General features: G+C 58.7%; 7 protein-coding genes across 7 annotated transcripts; 3 read left to right on the top strand and 4 right to left on the bottom strand.

Moving 5' to 3' along the window:
• Positions 1 to 57: 57 nt before the first annotated feature.
• Positions 58 to 1994, bottom strand: BJ171DRAFT_272756 (uncharacterized protein). Its single transcript, XM_053106819.1, has one exon. It carries the CDS (start codon positions 1609 to 1611, stop codon positions 94 to 96), a length of 1518 nt encoding a protein of 505 aa, XP_052962263.1. The 5' UTR covers positions 1612 to 1994; the 3' UTR covers positions 58 to 93.
• Positions 1995 to 2072: 78 nt separating this feature from the next.
• On the top strand, positions 2073 to 2908 carry BJ171DRAFT_528905 (mitochondrial distribution/morphology family 35/apoptosis). The gene is made up of 2 exons (XM_053112720.1): positions 2073 to 2282; positions 2533 to 2908. The coding sequence occupies exons 1-2, from the start codon at positions 2139 to 2141 to the stop codon at positions 2614 to 2616; spliced, it is 228 nt and encodes a 75-aa protein (XP_052962262.1). The 5' UTR covers positions 2073 to 2138; the 3' UTR covers positions 2617 to 2908.
• A 238-nt stretch (positions 2909 to 3146) lies between these two features.
• Positions 3147 to 4910, bottom strand: BJ171DRAFT_528904 (uncharacterized protein). Its single transcript, XM_053112719.1, has one exon. The coding sequence runs from the start codon at positions 4546 to 4548 to the stop codon at positions 3541 to 3543; it is 1008 nt and encodes a 335-aa protein (XP_052962261.1). The 5' UTR covers positions 4549 to 4910; the 3' UTR covers positions 3147 to 3540.
• Positions 4911 to 5950: 1040 nt separating this feature from the next.
• BJ171DRAFT_430361 (nucleotide-diphospho-sugar transferase) lies at positions 5951 to 7484 on the bottom strand (the record flags this gene model as incomplete). Its single annotated transcript, XM_053107893.1, has 3 exons — positions 5951 to 6230; positions 6494 to 6880; positions 7015 to 7484. 3 exons carry the CDS (start codon positions 7482 to 7484, stop codon positions 5951 to 5953), a joined length of 1137 nt encoding a protein of 378 aa, XP_052962260.1.
• Positions 7485 to 9361: 1877 nt separating this feature from the next.
• BJ171DRAFT_430337 (AGC family protein kinase) lies at positions 9362 to 11179 on the bottom strand (the record flags this gene model as incomplete). Its single annotated transcript, XM_053107891.1, has 6 exons — positions 9362 to 9559; positions 9737 to 9974; positions 10220 to 10295; positions 10457 to 10529; positions 10620 to 10758; positions 10905 to 11179. The coding sequence occupies 6 exons, from the start codon at positions 11177 to 11179 to the stop codon at positions 9362 to 9364; spliced, it is 999 nt and encodes a 332-aa protein (XP_052962259.1).
• Positions 11180 to 12504: 1325 nt separating this feature from the next.
• BJ171DRAFT_464850 (Endonuclease/exonuclease/phosphatase) lies at positions 12505 to 14736 on the top strand. The gene is made up of 6 exons (XM_053108549.1): positions 12505 to 13081; positions 13327 to 13466; positions 13617 to 13754; positions 13904 to 13958; positions 14153 to 14314; positions 14436 to 14736. Exons 1-6 carry the CDS (start codon positions 12678 to 12680, stop codon positions 14545 to 14547), a joined length of 1011 nt encoding a protein of 336 aa, XP_052962258.1. The 5' UTR covers positions 12505 to 12677; the 3' UTR covers positions 14548 to 14736.
• A 650-nt stretch (positions 14737 to 15386) lies between these two features.
• BJ171DRAFT_272697 (uncharacterized protein) lies at positions 15387 to 18233 on the top strand. The gene is made up of 4 exons (XM_053106818.1): positions 15387 to 15712; positions 16031 to 16125; positions 16310 to 16691; positions 16859 to 18233. The coding sequence occupies exons 1-4, from the start codon at positions 15470 to 15472 to the stop codon at positions 18104 to 18106; spliced, it is 1968 nt and encodes a 655-aa protein (XP_052962257.1). The 5' UTR covers positions 15387 to 15469; the 3' UTR covers positions 18107 to 18233.
• Positions 18234 to 18592: the final 359 nt, after the last annotated feature.

Genomic DNA, 18592 nt, shown 5'->3' with positions numbered 1-18592 from the left:
ATGTGTATTTTCAAAAACGTGACGTATTCGCGAGGATCGGTGCGGATGTTGCGATTCGCTTGTTGATTGTGTGTCTTTGGAAGAGTAAATGAATCACGGCCACCTGCCGATAGACTTGAGTCTGTTGATGGCCCGTCGCTGATCATGCTCAGCAGCCTTGCGGTACCAAAATACGGCGACGTCGATATCCTCGGTCACACCCTCGCCATTCTCGAAGCAGATGCCGAGGGCATACTGCCCATCTCGATTGTTCTGTTCGGCAGACTTGCGGAACCACTTGACAGCCTCGGCGAAATCCCTGGGGACCCCACTTTCGTCGTAGTAGCTCCAACCAACCCCGAGTTGGCCGTATGAGTTGCCTTGGTTTGCTGATTTGCTGTACCACTCGAAGGCCTTCGATTCGTCTTCCGGCACCCCGAGACCATTGCCGTAGCAACCACCAAACCAGGCCTGACTTTCGCTGTGCTCATCGTGGGCGAGCTGCTCAAAGATGTCCGCCGCCTTGGTCTTATCCTGAGCGGTTCCGAATCCATGGACCAGACAAACTGCTGTCAGGTGCTTGCACAGCCAGTTGTGGTCCAATCCCAATTGGCACAGCTTGAAGAACTCGCGAGATGCGGGTGAGTTGGACGGTGCCAGTGGCCACCCATAGAGGCACTCAGCCTCTCCAAATTTGAATGCGCTTGACTTACTATCGCGGATCATCTTGATGCCCTTCTGCTGGTCTTGCTGCGTACCCCGGCCGAGATAGTGCATCCAGCCGACCATGTGTGTGGCGATCGACTTGATGACTGGATCGGTGGACTGGGTGCTGACTTGCTGCCAGTGAGCGAGGGCATCTTCGTCGCTCTGCTCGACACCATGACCAGTGAACGAGAACCACCCACGGAGGAACACGATGCGGAGGCGTCCGTTGTCGCAGCCTTGATCGGCAGCCTTGGTATACTGCTCGATGGCTGTGTTGTAATCTTGATCGACACCTTCGCCTGACTCATAGCATCGACCGAGGGCGATTTGTGCCTGTGGCATTCCACAATCTGCAAGACTGCGGTACATCTCGACAGCCCTGATCTGGTCTTGGTCGACTCCAATTCTGTTGAGATAGCACTCGGCCAGGTGGAACTGTGCCATTGGATGGCTTGCGCTGGAGGCCGTCTCCAGATGGTGGAAGATTTCTTGCAACTTGGCGTTCCACTCGATCCACCTCATTCCACCTCGGTCGACATCGATCTGGAGGACGCGGGCCAGGAAATACGAGGCAGGGGCGCTTCCCTGCTCTGCCTGAACGACGAGCCAGGATCGGTCGTTTGGGTCTTTCTCCTTGCAATGCAGTGAGAGGGCGATCTGGTCGCTGGGCGTGAGGCCGATCCGCATCTGTCCGTCTGGATGACACAGTCCTTCCTTCTGGCACCAGCGATGGAAGCGAGCCAGCTTGGAGCTCAGCAGAGACCTTGCCCGTCTGGACACTCGAAGCAGGGTTTTGATGGTGCTGTGGTCGAGGGCGAGCTGGAAGCTGTCATTGAAACAGACGATTGTGAAGATGTCTGGATACAGGAGGGCTGGCTGTGAAGCATCGAGAGACGAGGAGAGGTCGTTGGTGCTGGCGGCCATGGTGAGTGATGTGGGAGGATGAGAGGGGCAGCGAAGGGAGCGAAGGGAGCGATATGGGCAAAGAAAGGCGGTTACAACGAAGCTTTGGGCGAACTAAAGTGAGGAGACGGGTGAGCAGAAGAGAGGCGGCGGATGGGCAAAAGTGAAACGAGCGATTTGTTGATGGAAGGCAAAGTCATCCAAGGAGTCACAAGCCCCATTCGAGACCTGAGCGACGACTGCCCGGCTGCATTCAGTTTCGCCGCCAAGAACCAGCACACCCCGGCACCAGGTGCACCCTGGACAAAATCGCTTGCCGCAGATCAAGACGGATGAGTGCTGGATCGGAGGTCGCCGCCAAAGCCAGCGAATCGACAGCCGCATCGAGGCCGGCTGCAGACTGGCCAGCTACAAAATGGCTGCCGCCTGCGCACCTGATTTGCCTTTGATCCATCAAAGCCAGCAGCATCGCTGCTCCTCTTCCTTCATCAGCGACTCCCCAAACACCCCTTCGGTCGCTTCCCACCTTCCCGCCGGGACAAATCGCCATGGCCAGTCTCAGCCCCGAGTGCATGGAGCTCAAGGAAAAATACGACACCTGCTTCAACAAATGGTACTCGGACAAATTCCTGAAGGGTCTCGAGGCCGAGAGCTGCGACGACGTCTTCAAGCTCTACAAGGCGTGCATCTGGGTGGGTGGATGGCCGAGGAGCCTTTTGCTCTCATTCACGAATCGAATCTGGATCGGAGCCCGGGCTGACATGCGACCGACATTGGAGGAGATGAATGGATCGACTCGGGCGGTCGACGCAGAGGATGCAAGGACGGATCGTCGCTTTGACGACCGTCCCAGGCGGCTGTGCATGTGTGCGGTTTGCTTTGACCCTCATCCGCGGTGCCGTCGCCGGTGCTGATCACCATTCTCTATCGACCAACGAGCAGAGGGCCATCCGGGAAAAGAACATTGACAAGCTCATCTCCGATGCCCGCAAGGATTCCCCGTTCAAGGAAGGCTCACAGTCGTGACGACGGCAGTCGCGGAGGGCACTGTCTGTTGCCAGCTCGACATTCGAGCTTGCTGGGAACCATACGCTAACAGCTTGCCGATGATGGCTGCGTCACTGTGATTCGGAGGACAGATGTGACCATGGCGACCCATTTCGGTGACCACCACGAGCGAATCGAAAGCTGGGATCTCGCTTTCATTCCAATCGGCCCTGTCGTGCCTGTCCTGCCTTCCCTTCGTTTGATGGTGGGATGGCCCGGCTTCGTATTGGACTCATCCGTCGAGCACAATATACTGCCATTTCAGAAGCAAGGTCGAAAGTTGATGAGTGCATCAGGAGGCCACTGTCTCGCTTGGACATGGCAGGAGGCAAAGCGATCGTCGGATCGCTCGATTGTCTGGGCCGCAATATCGTTGCTGCTCAAGCCGATATCACCATGGCATTGCTCTCACAAAGCCGCAGGCACAGCATCGGCATCACTGCAGATAACCCGATATCATTTCATCTCGGTCCGAATCTGAGGCCACTCCAACCCTGGACCGCAGTGCTGGCGTGGGAGTGCGGGCGAGCGTGTTTCGGGCCATGCGGCTCGCGTGGGAATGCATTTCTAAGAGACAAAAGGGGGGGGGTGGTTTATGCAGCAATATGAGCAAGGAACCGAGTAAACTCAAATGTGAGACCTTGGCTGCAGAAAAGATAGAGGAAAGCAATCGCAGAGCAACAACGAACGAGGGGGGGAGGGTCGTGGCTACGGGCAGTCAATCAACAGCAGCCCAAGCACCAAGAGCTCGGAGAAGAAAGCAGCATCAAGGACAGAGACGGGGACGAGGGACGGGAGATCAAACACAGAGCAGGAGCAGGAGCAGGAGACAACCAAGACATGGAGGAGAGGGCTGGGCAGATACCCATGAGCGGTCTTTTGAATGCCTTATCCAGGGATGGTTTACCGCACCAGCTCGGCGCGGCTGCTGCTCCGCGAAGCAGTACGACTCGGTCCTCGGTTGGCTTGAGTGTGGGTGTTGGAGTGCAGAATCGAGTCCTCCCGGGAGGGGATCGGGAAGTTGGACCGGATCCAGCGCTCATCCGAGATGAGGCAGTTCATGGGAATGTATCCAACCTGTCCCGAGGTGATGTTGGTGGCCAGGGCCCAGCGGTCGTTGAAGTGCTTGTGCAGGACAACGACCTGGTCGGGCTGGATGGCAATCTCGTCAAAGCGGGATGCGGGTGGCTCGTACGGTGTAATGACCGAGTAGATCATGTTGGTGGTTGCGGGGAGATACTTGTCGATGAGGTAGACCTTGTCGACGGCCGGAGTTCTCTTGGGGCGGACGCCGGCTTCGAGGCGGGGCAGGGTATGTAGCTTTTGCTGCTGCGAGCGATGGCGGATCAGATAGACGACGCCAAACAAAAACAGCACTGCGGCAACGGAGCCGCCGACAATCAGCCAGGTCGGCACGACGGTCTTGCTCGAGTCGGATCCGGGCAAGACATTGATGGTTGTCACAGGGCGGGGTGCTGCCGATGTCGACGACGGTGCTGAGGGGATGGAAATGTTGACGACGTTGGTGAAGACCTGGTAGCCGCTGAAGCGGGTGAAGATGGTGTTGCCGCACTGGGCCTGGTCATCGCACAGCGTTGAGCATTCCGCATCGTTGACGGCCGAGAACGAGGTCAGGTCAGTGGCGTCGACGCAGAAGCACACCGGCTTGGAGATCAGCAGGACAGCCTTGCCCTGGACGATGCATGTGTTGGAGCAGGTGGACAAGGTGATGGAGGTCGAGTTGCTGGCGGGAGCGGGGAGGTGATAGGATGTGTTGGTCAGGGCCAGGCACGAGCCGGGGCTAGTCAGGGTCTTGATCTCGGCAGCGGCCGGAACAATCGAGAGGGCAAAGACCAGGAGCGAGGAGGCCCGGGAAAGCGAGCGGAAGGAGGACGGATGCGATGGCGACATGGTCGGCAGCCGGTGCGGTTGCGAGAGTGAGGGGCGCAGAGTCGACGGCGGTGGCGAATATCGACGAGACTGGAGGAGGCAGAGCCAGCGGGGGGCCGGGCTGGCGGTCAAAGCCGGTGGTGGTGCTGGAGGAGCAGGACGATGAAGGCCCAAGCGGGAGACAGCGGCGGGCGGGGAGTTTGGGTTGGAGGCGACGGCGAGAGCGGCCAAGACAGGAGCGGCCGGGTCGAAGGCGAGCTGGAGACGGGATTGATCAAGTCCAAGATGATCCAAGGCGGGTTGAAGATGAGCCCAAGGCGGGTTGAAGATGAGTCCAAGGAAGGTTGAAGATGAGTCCAAGGAGGGTTGAAGACAAGTCCGAGACAAGCCCAAGATGACTCCGAGATGACTCTGAGACGAAGCGAAAGGAGACGAAGCCAAACGAAACGAAGCGAAACCAAACGAAACCAACCGGCCAAGAGGAGCGATGCGTCAAAGGAGACGAGCGGCGGCGCTGTGTGCGGCCACAGTCTGTGTCGACTGCCACTGTGGCGCGTCTGCTGTGGCTGCTGCGATGGCGTTGGCCGTGCTGTGCTCTGTACTGCCTGTCCACAAACAAGGCCCCGCACAGTCCGACCCACCGCACAGCTTGCCTCCCGCCCCATGCACACACACACCACTGTCCGGCACGCCAAACAGCTGCGGCGCGTCGGCCCGTGGCCCACAACAAACAGCCAGTCCGCCTTGGCGTCGTGCGCAGCCCCTGTCAGGCGCGTCGTGTGGCGCGCCACTGGCGCAACACAGCCAAGTGCCGACGCGGCGCACATCCCTTCCGTGCCACACACACACTCCACCGCCACAGCCATGTCGCGATCGACCGGCAAATCACAGGGCTCGCAGTCGAAACGAACTCGACCAAAACCGAAGCAGAGAAGCCTTCAACGCATGAAAATACATCGTTTCCAAATGAAATGGGACACACCGTTTTTAACCAGGACAGTGTGTTTTTCTGGAACTTGAATACACCCACCACTCATCGCATTCATGGCCAAGCACAGCACCATCTTGATATCGAGAAACCATGAAGCTGTGCAGAGGGTCGAATGCATCCACCACACTCCCACATCGAGACATCAATGCCTCACGGAACATGATCTCGGTATGCCAGTCGATCATCGCCACAGGAGATCGGCCGAGTGTATTCAAGACTGTGCTCCCGAAACCAACCAAAACCACTCGATTGCCAACCAGGACGGGAAACGATCTCACGGCTTGCCCGCTGGGCCTACAGTCAGTCAGCGGGCTCCAGATATCTGAAGCCCGAAATGGGATCTGTCCCGTTTCTTTCTGGACCGACTGTATGACGCGACATCATGTTCATGGAACGCATCGCCGCGCCCTCAACCAGACGCATGCCGTGGCTTCAGGAATTCTTGACATACGCCGTCGTCAACTCGCACTCCCAGCAGGTTCGGACGCCCCAATCGACCTCCTGGTACGCCAGCCACGCACCGAGGCAGCTGCCTCCCGAAACATCAAAGTTCTTCTCGCTCTTGGGGCAGTGGCAGATGTACTCGAGGTCGCCCTCGTCGATGCATCGGCCAAAGCTCTCGTGCTTGTAGCCAATGTCGTTGAAAAAGTGTACGTTTTCCTTGCGCAGTGTCAGGCCCACATAAATGCTGTGGACGGGTGCATCTCCCCATCTGGATTGAACGCAGTGGTCAAGCACACATGAAACGGGAGGGCATCAGCGAGCTGCACTTTGACACTTGGCACGGCCTCCATCGGTGACCGCGGACACTCGAACATCCAAGCCAATAACCCACCGGCCAAACTCAAATGCATCCCATGGACGACACCAAATCGCCGTCGTGCTCGCCAACTTTCGTCGTCTGGCTCGACCCAGCTTGGCTCGACGCAGCTTGGCTCGACGCAGCTTGGCTCGCTTGTGTGCGACGCAACCTACCTCTCGTAGTAGAAGCCGCCCCACTTGTCGAGAAAGTCAAAGAACTCGAGATAGAGAGGATCGCGCCACAGGTCCATCCGGGCAATCTCAAAGTTGCTCCAAAAGTGGCATCCGTTGTACTCGCCCTTCTCATTGACAAAGAACTTGAGCAGCGGGCTCGTATCGATCCCCTTCTTGAGTGCAAACAGCTGGACCATCGGCCACAGCGACGGGATGGTCTCACGGATCTCGAGCAGATTGATAACAAAGCCATAGTGCTTGTTGTTATCGGCCATGTACACGAACGGGTCGTAGTTGATGTCGCAGTAAAAGTGCACCCCCGGCTCGATTCGCCAATACCAGTCGTACTTGGCCAGAGCGGGGTGCCGGAAGAACCATCCCGAGTACCTGTGAGCATCACGGTGCTCGTTAGGTAGGCTCGGCAATCGTTGTCCGTTATTGTACAAGCTCTGGAGTGCGGGAACGATACATTCACCACCACCAACATTCCCACGCACTCACACTTCGCACGCTCTGCTTACCATCGGCACATGTGACGGTAGTTCAGGTTGCCTCCGTAGATGATGCCGTCTTTCTCCATCTTGGCGCGCGCCATATCTGCGGCCGTCTGGTTGATCCATCCAGGCACTTCCCAGGTGCCCTCGTCAATCAGATAAAACTCGGTCTGCGCCATCGTCGAGCGGGAGACAAAGTCCATGAACTTGGAGGTGAAGGGCTGGTCGTTGATAAAGACGTACGGATAGAGGTACCGGCGGTTGAACCGGTCCTCAAACTCGCGAATCGTCCGGCGAATGTCGTCGAGATCCTTGTTGCGGCAAAGAACCACAATCACAGCCTTTTCCCTCCGCTTGGATGGGGTGCCTGCCGGCAGCCTGTTGTCGCGGCCCAGCAGCGATAGGTCCGTCGCTGGAACCCGCCGCTGGAGCAGCAGCGTCGGCTCGACCAGGGGCGAGTCGATTTCCTTGGCAATCTCATCGGCTTGGTCGAACATCTCGATAAACTTGCTGCTGGTGGCGTCGACGAGGTGCTCGCTGCCGATGTCCGGGAAGATTTCCGAGTACGAGGCTTGGAGAACTGCCAGTCGTTGCCGTTCCAAAGGAAGTACGGAGCCCGGGTCAGATGAATCGGTCCTGCCGTTCCAGCCCGGCACAATGACGGCAAGCAGAGATTCCGACATCCCCATCAAGTCGAATCACACCTCGCCGGCTCAACGCAATTCAAACACATGGTAGATAGCACAGTAGATTGCACAGTAGATCGCCTGCTCACCCTTAGCCTGCTTGTCCTTGGCGATCCCTACAAATCGCTTGAGGTACGAGAGGTCCCCCTTGCCCGCCGATTTGCCATCGTAGATGATATCTCGCTTGGGAATGAACACCTCGGCGTACTTGGTCTCGGGCTCGGCGCTCGGGACTGGCTTGCGATGCGAAGAGGCTCGTTCCGGGGGCGGCTCCTCTTTGCCTCCGAGCGCTTGCTGGCGATGCTCGGCTGCCTGCTCTTGCTGCCCATCGACCTTTTGAGGCCCCATGCCGGGTACCGGTTGGTTCAGGACCTGGCGGCTATCGGCCGCCTTCTCGGCCCCGGCCGGCGGGCTCTTGTCCTTGGTGTCGTGGTGGTCGTGACGGCTGTGGGTCGAGCCGACCGACGATTTGGGGTGTTCATGCGGGGTCCTCGACGAGCCCTTGGATGGATCGAGGCCGTTGCCCTCGAGCGCCTTTTGGCGGGAAGCGCTCAGCTCGGTTTTGGCTGAGCGGCGAGTCTCGCTGGTGGCCGACAGCGTCGTCGACTGCATCACCAACGAAACCGTGTAGACCAACAGGCCCAGCAGCACGGCGTAGACAATATAGCGGGCGCGAAAGCGGGTATACCGCCGAGCCTGCTTCTCGACTTGGCCAAAGGATACCATCCGTGCGGCAGCCGGACACGGCAGTCAACGATGGGATCGGAATCAGGATCAGAGCCGAGTCGGAATCGGAGCAGGAGAGGCGGGCCAGAGACCGGCGTGGGCTGATGTGTGGATGCTCGCCAGAAAGGCAGCAGCGACGCCGGAATTCGAGAAGCCGAGAGTGTGCGGCTGGAATGGGCAGCAGGAGCCTCAAGCACGACAGCCAGTGGAGAGAGGGGAGGGGCGGTCGCTGGAGGGGTTTCTGTGCGGGCAGCAAAGAGATCGGCCTCCTGAACAGAAACCGCCATGCTCAAGCATCTGGAACTCGGCGCCTCGCGCCTATATATCGACTCCATCCCTGCTCGGCCCGACGATGGATGGATTGCTCGCCCTCCGATCAAGCCGCCCCCTGGTCGATGGACGAGCTTCCCGCCTTTTGCCGCTGATTCGATGAGGATTTGGCGCCGGCGACAGGCCCTGTGGTGTAGATCCCCCCTCTGGCGGGACTTGCATCGGCCAGGAGATGTCTTGGAGTGGCCGCTGAATCGGCCGGGCGGGAGCCTCTGCAACCGGGAGAACAGAACCACCAAGGGCCGTCGTGCTCTGCCCAGCCTCCCTGATCGTTCGACCCCGAAGCGGCAGAGGGTCTGAATGGCGCTCACGACAGCACGAATGCGACCGACGAATGTGCATCCTGGATACTTGATCGACCGATCCGGATAATCTCGTAGCGGTATGGGTACGGAGGATACGACCGCACCAAGCCATACGCTGTGTCTGCAATATCACTTCGCTTTCGGCTCGGTCTGTATTTCCCGCCACAGCCAGGGTCGACACCATACCCACAGCAGTATGCAGTATGCGCGGGCCGGGCAGAATCCAAAAAGAAGAACAGAAAGTGGGATGGAGTAAAAGGAAAGCGAGGGAGGGGCTCGGGCTGAACCCCGGTGTCGGGGTTTAGCATCGTTGTGCTCGCCTGCAGCTCAGTCGTCATCTTCATCGGGGATCCGATGGGCATCCTTGGCAGTGGCCGAGTTCCACACGGACTGCGGGCAGTAGTGCGGCGTTGAAGACGATGGGCCGATCAGTCCGAGCTCCTCGGGTCGGTTGTATCTCAGGATCCATGGGTGCCGAATCACATCCTTGAGAGGCAGCCGTTTGTCCGAGTCCTTTTGCAGCAGCTGGATCGCCGATCCGACCAAGATGCGCATGTCGTTAGCAGCTGCAGGCACGGACAGAAATACGTCCGCCAATCGCATCCACTATCGATCCATCATCCATTATCCATCGCCTGCTGTTTCAGAAAAGGGGCTTGCTAGAGCAGGTCGGCGGGATGCAGGCGACCGATTCGCACATACCCTCATGATCAGATCCTTGGCTTCGTCGGAGACGTGCGGCGGGAAAGAAATGTCGACTTTGACAATCTTCCGATAGGTGGCCTTGTAGCTGCCCGTGGGCTCTTCAAAAGGCGCCGACCCAGTGATGAACTCGTAGCAGAGCACACCAAGGGCCCACAGATCCACTCCAGCATCATGGTCGCGAGCCTCGATCATCTCGGGGGGCAAGTAGTCGAGTGTGCCGCACAGCGTGGTACGGCTGTTATTGCAATCGACCAATGCACCAGTCGAGAGAGCGACATTGTCGGGAATGATAGGCCGGGGATGTTCAGTCCGATTGCGTGAAGGAAGGAGAGCGGATGCATGCCAAAGAATTGGGAATGGGTCAGCTTGGAAGCCAAGAAAACCGCGAAAACGATCGGATCATCGATCTGCATCCATAGCGCCTGCCGCATCGCATCACAGCGAACACAAGTACACTCGGGAAGATTCAAATGTACATACCGCGAGTTGGGCGCGTGGATCGACCAGCCAAAGTCGGCAATCTTGATTTCTCCATTCATGCCAAGCAGCATGTTTTCTTTATCGCCGTGAAAGAATTCGAATGTCAGTCGCCATGCAAGTCCGTCGGCGGGCAAACCACCCCTGAGCTGGCTTGTCTCCTTCTGCGACAGTCCGTAGGCCTCTGCCCTATGCGCTGGAATAGCTCCCAGAAGCAGCATCGGCAGCACAGATACACACCCGGCTTGATGTCTCGATGGATGACGCTTTTGGAGTGCAGGTATCCCAGCGCGTTCGTCATTTGGGCAATATACTGATTCAATTGAGAGGATGCGGCAGCAGTGTCAGTTGGAAGAGCCGCTGACACCACAGGCTTGTTGATCGGCTTGGATAGAGCACTCACCTTTGCGGCCTTCTCTTCATTGAACCGGCCCTGTTTCCGCAGCTCGTTGTACAGCTCTCCTCCGGCGGCATATTCTAAGATGAGATAGACACGCTTGGCGTCATAAAAGTAGCCGTATAGACGCAGAATGTTGTAATGTCTGTGGGTGTCGAGAGCAGGTGGGCGATGTTCATGGTCAGCACCGCCGCCGGTTCCGCCGCTTTGCAGGAGCGCTAGAGCTCGGGACGACGTCATGACGAGCTCCAAGACCACGAATGTATGCGGGCACAGTGGCTTCGGCCATACCGTAAATGGGACTGGATCTCGATCTCGCGACGCAGCTGCTTCTCGACCTTGTTTTCCAGAATCTCGGTCTTGAACAGGATCTTGAGGGCAACCACGTATCCGCTCTTCTTCTCGCGAGCCAAATACACCCGCCCAAACTTGCCCTTTCCAAGAGGTCTGCCCACATCAAAGTCGTCGATAGACCAGCACGTCGAGCCGTTCTGCTCAGGCTGGGGTAGTGGCTGAGGGAGGGGCTGGACGGGAGGCTGGAGCTGCGGTTGCGACTGGGGTTGCATAAAGGCCATGGATCCGCTCGAGGAGCTGCTGCCAGAGAGACTGCCGTTTCCTAGGCTTGGCTCAGGGGTAGCAGCGAAGGATCCTGTCGAATATCCTGGAGCCGCCTTTCGTGACTGCTGGAGGAGGGTTTGGTGCTGAGGTGCGAGGCTTGGAGGGGGGAGCATGCGCATCGAGGCCGAGGATTCCGGCTGGGGTTCGTCAAGGATGATGACATCCGGCTGAGTCTGCACCCGCGAAGCTGGCCTCGAGCCACCAGTGCGCTCGGACGCAGACGACGATGGGCCGGGGGCGTGCTTGGAGAGATTTGACTTTTTGGGCACACCCAGCGGGCCTTTGGATGAGGCCGAGCCGTAGGCCTGCGAATTGGCCGTCGCTGTAGATCGCGTAAATGGAGGCCGGGTGGACGACGCCGATGCTGCTGGCTGCTTGACCTGGCGTGTGCGCGTAGATTGCTGCTGCAATCCATGCGTGTGGGACGATTAGCGTTAGCGAAGCAGTCAGCATTGGGTGGAATCGTCGGTGCTGGGTAAGAAGGATGCAGGCGTCGCCGGCTTGAACACCCGATCGGATTCTCTGGAATGCCTCGCTCAGCAACACTGTTGTGTCCTCGGGTTTGTCCAGACACCGATGCTGTGGGAATATACGTCCGGCGCCTTCGAAGCATTGGACAATACTAGCTCGAGACTCCATCCAAAAGAGCTCCCACTACGATAATACCCGAGCAGCACAGGCACTGCCGACTGCCGTGGCTGCAGAATGGCTGCCAGCGGGACTACGATTCGTACGGGAGAATGCGTACCTTGTTTGTTGCCGAGCCCGCTCCATTTTCCTTGAGGTGAACCCCCTGCAGCTGCGACTCGATTGTTCGGAGCGAATGCACGCCGGTCATGGTTGTTGTAAAAATGCCTTCACGGGTGCGGTGATGTTGTTGCCAGCGGTGTCTGTGGTGTCTGTCGCGCGTATTGTGCCGGCGGTGATGTTGGTTGGTGCTGATGCTGGTTGGCGCTGGCAGTGGCGATGGCGACGATAATGCCGATTTTGAGTTCGCTTCGAAGCCAGACGACCGTGCGGGGCGAGGGCGGTGATGACGATGGCGAAATGGCGGTCGGGCGGTCGGGCGGTCTCAGGGCGGAAGAGCCAGCTGTCCACCCGGCGGTTGCTGCTTGCGATAGCCCCCTCTTGCCTTTTTCGGCAGTAATTGGTCATCGACACGTGGACACCGGACACATCACGTGCGATCCGTCCTGGCTGGGGCTCGGCGAGGAGCGAGAGGGCACAGAGAGAGGCGGGATGATGAGCAACTGCGCATTGCAAAGCAGCAGCGCCCGCACCCTGGCTCTGGGTTGCTCCCAGCTCCGGCTCGCAGAATCAATCTCGATCCTGCCCGTGCTTTCTGGACCGATCTCCAAAACGCTGCTGCCACTGGGACGATTTTGATCCCGATTCTGTCCCAGCCCAATCCCATCACTCCCGCCTGTAGCGCCGATCGACAGCGCCATGACCAAACGCAACCTGAAGCGAAAGACGGATCCCAGTGCGTCATCCGACGCGCCGGCCAAGAAGCCCAAAGGCAAGACAGCCAAGAGCGAGCCCGCGGCTGAGAGCCCGTCCGTCGATCCTCCGGCCACAGCCGACGCTCCTGCAGCCACACCAGCGCCCAGCGATGCCAAGTGTGCGCCCAACCCGAACAACACAGCCATGCCCGAGGCCTACGACATTCCCGAGACGCCCGATGGCAAGCGCAAGATCGTGTCGTACAACATGGCGAGCTATGGCTCCTGCGTCAAGAAGGGCTTTGAGGCGTATCTGAAGGCCGAGAACGCCGATGTGTTTTGCGTGCAGGAAACCAAGCTTAACGAAGATCCAGCCAAGTCTGTGTTCGATAGTCTGTATCCGTATCGGTAAGAGTCGACCACGGGCAAAGCGAGGATACGGCATCATAATCCGGCCCGGATGTGATCGGACCATGGCTTCAGACCGAGTCATCGACAGGGATTACTGAGCCGCTGCTCGAGCCTCGATCGTGGCCAAAGTCGCCGAAAGCAGATTGAAACATTTCACGGGATTGGCTCCCGATACCCGGATCTTGTGCAGCAGTCAACCGATAGATTGTCGGCTTCAGGAACTAACTCAATGTGCTTCACAGTTACTGGAGCCACTGCACGACCAAGAAGGGCTATTCTGGTGTCGGGATCTTTTCCAAGGAAGAGCCCATCGAAGTTACGTACGGGATAGGCGTCAAAGAGTTTGACCTGGAGGGGCGTGTCATTACCGCCGAGTTCAAAGGTGAGCCATCCCGTGCAAACAGGCGTTCATGAAACAGCCGCTCTGATCAGACATAGCCAAGTCCAGAGGAGCAAGCTAGTCGGGATAGTATCTGCCGTCACCTCATCAGCTGGCCGGCAGTCCGATTGACGAGTTTCTTGGCCCACCCAGAGTACTTTCTCATCAACTCGTACATCCCAAATGCCGGATCAAAGCTGGAGAGACTGGACTTCAAAACGCGATACAGTGCCGCCATGGAAAAGTACTTGCGTGAGCTGGAGGCCAAGAAGCCAGTGATCTGGACTGGAGGTACGTTTCGGGAGAGTTCGGTGCTCGGCGGCAGCTGGCCGGCAAAGAGCTGATTCCAGGACCTGTTGTTCGCTATCGGCACAATGGCATATCGCTCGGTATCGGTGCAATGACATATCGCTTGCCACCGGTATTTTGCGGACGATCAGATCTCAACGTTGCCCACAAGGAGGTTGACCTGGCTCGTCCCGCCACAAACCACAAGTATGTTGAGATGAGCGCGGAACCTGTTGGTTTGCGTTCAGCGCCGCTGGGCTGCATCGAGCTGTGGCGGATGCTGTGACGAACGCTGTGACGAACGCTGTGACGAACGCTGTGACGAATACCGCCAAACTGCAATGAGCTGTCCGCGAGGTCGCTTGATACTCACGAAATGGTTTGTTCATTCGGCTATCCAGAACGGCTGGGTTCACGCCAACGGAGAGATCGGACTTTACCCGCATTTTGTCGACCAAGCCCGAGCTGATTGACACCTACCGACACTTCCACCCTGACGAGACGGGCCGCTACAGCTACTACTCGTTCCGGTTTGACTGTCGCAAGAAGCTTTTGGGATGGAGGTGGGTTTTGCTTGAGGCGAGTTTTGCTGGACGGAGCTGCTTTTGCTTGACGACATCCCAGCCAAAACACACCACACCACCGACACGAGGACCTATCACTGACCAACACAACTGGCTGCAGATTGGACTATTTTGTCACAAGCGAGAGCCTGCTTCCGTCGATCGTGGACTCGAACATCCGGAGCGAGGCCTATGGCGCCAGCGACCACGTGCCGATCTACATCATTCTCTGATGCAAAGCGCTGATGCAGAGGGCAGGGGCCGGGCAGCGAGTGCTTCTCGGTCCGCGGATGCGTGGGAAACAGCGCGACCTCGCCGACACCATCGCATCTGGCTGCATAGCCCGATCGAACCCACGCCAGGCATCGACGCTGTTGTTCCCGCTGCTCGCGAGAGAATGGATTTGTTCTTTCTTTTGCTTCTCCTTGCCCGGCAGCACACAGCAACCACGACCAGGCAGGACCAGGCAGACATGTGCCCTGGGCAGTCCTGGGCTCTGCCGTTGAGCGGTGGCATCGCTGCCGAAGCTGTGCGTGTTTGTGGGCGCCACCGAAGCGACGCTGCAGCACAGCGGCAGACTGTCCTGTCGACTCAGAGTGTGCTGCCACAGCTTCAGCGCGCCGTGGCCACAGGGCTGTGCGACGGAAGGGCAGGCGCCGGCAGCCACCCGGGTGACGAGCGCAACCCAGGGTGCGGTGTTTTTGCGATTGAGCCCCCAAGGCGCACGCGCGGGCCGGCACAGCCACGGCACCACTCGCACACACGCGCACGGCCCACGCGGTCAGCAGCCGCAGTGGGCCACAGAGGCTGTGGTGTTGACTCATCCAGGGTCGCACATGTCGCGTGCCAGCTGGGCAGGTGTCGCACAGGCCGTGGCTCTGCACCAAACAGGGCGTTGGCCAGCAAGGGCCTGGCGCGCCCTGTGCGCCGGGGCTGTCCCGTGGGCGTTGCCTCGCGCGCACCAGCACAAGCCGCCGCGGCCCCACTGTCTCTGTGGTCCCCCTTCGCCTGCCTCGACGCCGCCTCTTGAAGCCGCCTTGGATCACACCCGGCGCTCAACATCGCTGCGACTCTTCTTCATCGCTCGACGGGACGCTGGCCATCATCTCCTCCAAACCCACCACCGCAACCACAGCAACCGTCACCGATATCGAAATGGTCAAGCTGCTTCTGGCCGGCGCTGCCGTGATTCTGGCGCTCGCCACATCCTCTGTCAGCGCCCAGTGCGTCGTGCGCAAGGAGTGGAACGAGCTCTCGCCCAGCGAGATTTCCAGCTTCTTCGCTGCCGTGAACAAGCTGAAGGCCCGCCCGATGAGCGGCTCCACCAACCCCAGTGTCATGGGCTACGACGATTTCGTCACCGTTCACTACAACGCTGCCATCCCCGCTCACGGCCAGGTACGACCGACGACCCAACCTGCTTGACCGCTTGCTGCTGTGCTCTGTCCGCATACCCCCGCACAGCCCCCGCGCAACGACCGCCAGGTTGCCGGTCTGCCATCGTAGGGCCATTTGGCTCGGGGTCGCTGTGCGCTGGAACGACAACCTGGGCCGTCCGGCTGTCTGCCCTGTGATGCCGGGTGCCTGGTTTCCTCGAGCCGCTTTGCTGAGAGCTCCTGGGGAGTAATTTCATCGCTCTGGGGAGCAGTTTCATCGCTCTGGGGGAGTAATTTCGTCGCTCACTCGTACCCCACACCGCCTGTCTTTCTGGAACAGCCGCAATTCTTCCCATGGCACCGCAAGCTCCTCCTCGACTACGAGGCTGCTCTGCTGTCGGTTGATCCCACAATCGTCCTCCCTTACTGGGACTGGTATGTCTCCCTTGGTGTCTGTTGATTCGGTGGGCTCGTTTGTTTTGGAGCGCATCGACCCGCATCTCTGTTTGAGGCCTCGATCCTGTCATGCCCATTCACCAGCATCGCCGTTCCTCGGGGCAATACCCGGAGCGATTCTCGGGCCAATCCTGCCGGCTAACATCGACGAACCGCTTCCCAGGACCCGCGACTCCCAGAGCCCCATTTCCTCCGTTCTCTTCGCTGCCAACGCCTTTGGCGGTGACGGCTCCGGAGACAGTTACTGCGTCACTACCGGCGCCTTCTCCAGCTGGTCCTCCAACCCCAACGGCATCTGGGTCCCCGACAGACTCTCGCTCCGTGGCAAGATGAGCAAGCCCCTCTGCCTCTCGCGCAACTTTATCCAAGGTGCTGCTTTCTGGAGTGCCGATTCTATCGGTGCGCTGATCAACCAGAAGACGGATTACGACAGCTTCCACCAGGCCATCGAAGGCAGTCCCCACGGATCTGTCCACACCATCATCGGCGGAACCTACGGCGATATGACCCCCATGTCCTCGACCAACGACCCTATCTTCTTCATGGTAGGTCATGCGGCGCCAGGCCAAAGTCAGCCTGCTGCGATCTTCCCGGCTCTACTCTTGTAGTCGCTGTCGGCCTTGACTTTCCTTGCTCAAGTTTTGCTTGCAGCCGCAGTCACTTCGTCCTCGCCTAACGCTGTATGTCACGTCTCGCTTTCAACCGCTGCCAGCATCACGCCATGGTTGACAAGATTTGGTCCAGATGGCAGGAGGCTTGCCCCCAGTACCTGCATCAGTACAACGGCCAGATCACCCTGAACACCCCCGCTGTCGCGGCCACCGTCAACGACGTCATGGGCCCCTGGACCAACGTTGTCAACGATGTCATTGACACCCGAAACATCCTCAACAACGCCGGCAGATGCTACACCTACAGCAACTCGGGCACCTTGGACCAGTGGCTCGCTGCCAACAAGTTCACCTGCCCCGGTGGCAACCCCTCGGCCTCCCCCATTCTCTCTGTTTCGGGCTCGGTCACCATCACCATCAGCCCTACCGCCACCTCCAACACCACCAACCCGAACTCCACCGCCACCAGCTCCACCCTTCCCAGCGCCGTTGCTGCCTCGCAGCAGTGGTTCCAGAATGCCCTCTTGCAGCTCATCCCCCCTCCCAATGGCAGCAAGTTCCTCGTCAAGAGAGCCGATTACTGCGAGCCTGGCAGCTACGGTTGCTTCAACACCACCTCCTCGACCGTCGCTTCGTCGTACTCCAGCGCCTCGGCCACCGCCGCTCCCTCCTACGTGGTGTCGTCGACTGCTGCTCCTTCCTATATGGCTTCGTCGACTGCTGCTCCCTCGACAGCCTCGAGCACCACCGGATACTCCAACGCCACGGCCACCAGCGTTGTCAATGCCACCGTCACTGGCTACTCCAATGCCACGGCCACCAGCGCTATCAATGCTACCGTCACTGGTTACGTTAACGGTACTGCTACCCACTCTGTCAACGCTACCATCACTGGCTATTCCAACGCCACGGCCACCAGCGCTGTCAACGCTACCGTCACGGGCTACTCCAACGCTACTGCCACCATCAGCCACTCGGTCAACGCCACTTCCACCGCCTGTTTGAACGCCACCTCTACCATCAGCTACGCCAGCCCCACCGTCAAGCCCTCTCCTCCCGTCTACTCGCCCCTCCCCAACATCACCGTCTATGCCCCTGCCGGCAACGACACCACCGACTTGGTGCACATCCGCCACCCCTACGACCTCCCCGACAGCTACATCAAGATGATGCATCTCGATCCCTATACTGTGCGTCAGACTGAGGTCAACAACAAGCACTATGTTGACACCATCAACAACAAGCCCGACTACGTCTCGCCTTCTGCCCTTCAGTACCACTCGGCCTACGCCGACAAGAAGAAGAAGTGCAACAAGCAGGGCAAGAACCACACGGTCAAGAAGCACTAAGTGCTTAGAGTGCAAACCCTGCCACCCTCGATTGCTGCCTTTCCCTTGCTTTCAGTTTGACCCGTTCTTTTATTATTCTGCCGTGACCTGCCCACCTTTTTCTCTCCACCGCCTGATGGCTAAACAGAATATATGATAGACTCTGTCCCTACCGCCCCCCCCCTTATACGGTGAACCAGTCAATCGATTGTCTTTGAATTACCTCCTCCCCCCCCTTTCGCCTGTTTGGCTCTGTGGTGTTTCTGTCCGTGTGAATGTTATATATGCTGGCTTTCAGATACGGGCTGTCTGCCCCTGGAATCCCTTCGTTTCGCCCTCGTACTGTGTACCTTATCTCCCCCCCTCCTTTTCTTCTGGCTTCCGGTCCAAGTTTGTCGCAAGTCTCTGTAATTGTCGTCGGCTTGTCCGGTGCCTCAGAAGCCAGAGAATATACTTGGCTCCGGATCCGCTCTGGCCTCAATAGTAAACGCCCCCAGCCTCAAAAGC

Source organism: Polychytrium aggregatum (genome assembly GCF_025602895.1).
Source record: "Polychytrium aggregatum strain JEL109 chromosome Unknown BJ171scaffold_68, whole genome shotgun sequence".
Classification (NCBI taxonomy): domain Eukaryota; kingdom Fungi; phylum Chytridiomycota; class Chytridiomycetes; order Polychytriales; genus Polychytrium; species Polychytrium aggregatum.
Note: the sequence above shows the minus strand (reverse complement) of the source record. Positions and strands in the feature narration are given on the sequence as shown.

What these genes read in the sequence shown, in the direction of transcription:
- BJ171DRAFT_272756 (XM_053106819.1), bottom strand. Translation starts at nt 1,611, where the DNA reads ATGGCCGCCAGCACCAACGACCTCTCCTCGTCTCTCGATGCTTCACAG.
- BJ171DRAFT_528905 (XM_053112720.1), top strand. Translation starts at nt 2,139, where the DNA reads ATGGCCAGTCTCAGCCCCGAGTGCATGGAGCTCAAGGAAAAATACGAC. An exon ending in TCTACAAGGCGTGCATCTGG is followed by an intron (nt 2,283 to 2,532) that starts GTGGGTGGATGG and finishes ACCAACGAGCAG; the next exon opens with AGGGCCATCCGGGAAAAGAA.
- BJ171DRAFT_528904 (XM_053112719.1), bottom strand. Translation starts at nt 4,548, where the DNA reads ATGTCGCCATCGCATCCGTCCTCCTTCCGCTCGCTTTCCCGGGCCTCC.
- BJ171DRAFT_464850 (XM_053108549.1), top strand. Translation starts at nt 12,678, where the DNA reads ATGACCAAACGCAACCTGAAGCGAAAGACGGATCCCAGTGCGTCATCC. An exon ending in GATAGTCTGTATCCGTATCG is followed by an intron (nt 13,082 to 13,326) that starts GTAAGAGTCGAC and finishes TGTGCTTCACAG; the next exon opens with TTACTGGAGCCACTGCACGA. An exon ending in AAGAAGCTTTTGGGATGGAG is followed by an intron (nt 14,315 to 14,435) that starts GTGGGTTTTGCT and finishes AACTGGCTGCAG; the next exon opens with ATTGGACTATTTTGTCACAA.
- BJ171DRAFT_272697 (XM_053106818.1), top strand. Translation starts at nt 15,470, where the DNA reads ATGGTCAAGCTGCTTCTGGCCGGCGCTGCCGTGATTCTGGCGCTCGCC. An exon ending in GTCCTCCCTTACTGGGACTG is followed by an intron (nt 16,126 to 16,309) that starts GTATGTCTCCCT and finishes ACCGCTTCCCAG; the next exon opens with GACCCGCGACTCCCAGAGCC. An exon ending in ACGACCCTATCTTCTTCATG is followed by an intron (nt 16,692 to 16,858) that starts GTAGGTCATGCG and finishes AACCGCTGCCAG; the next exon opens with CATCACGCCATGGTTGACAA.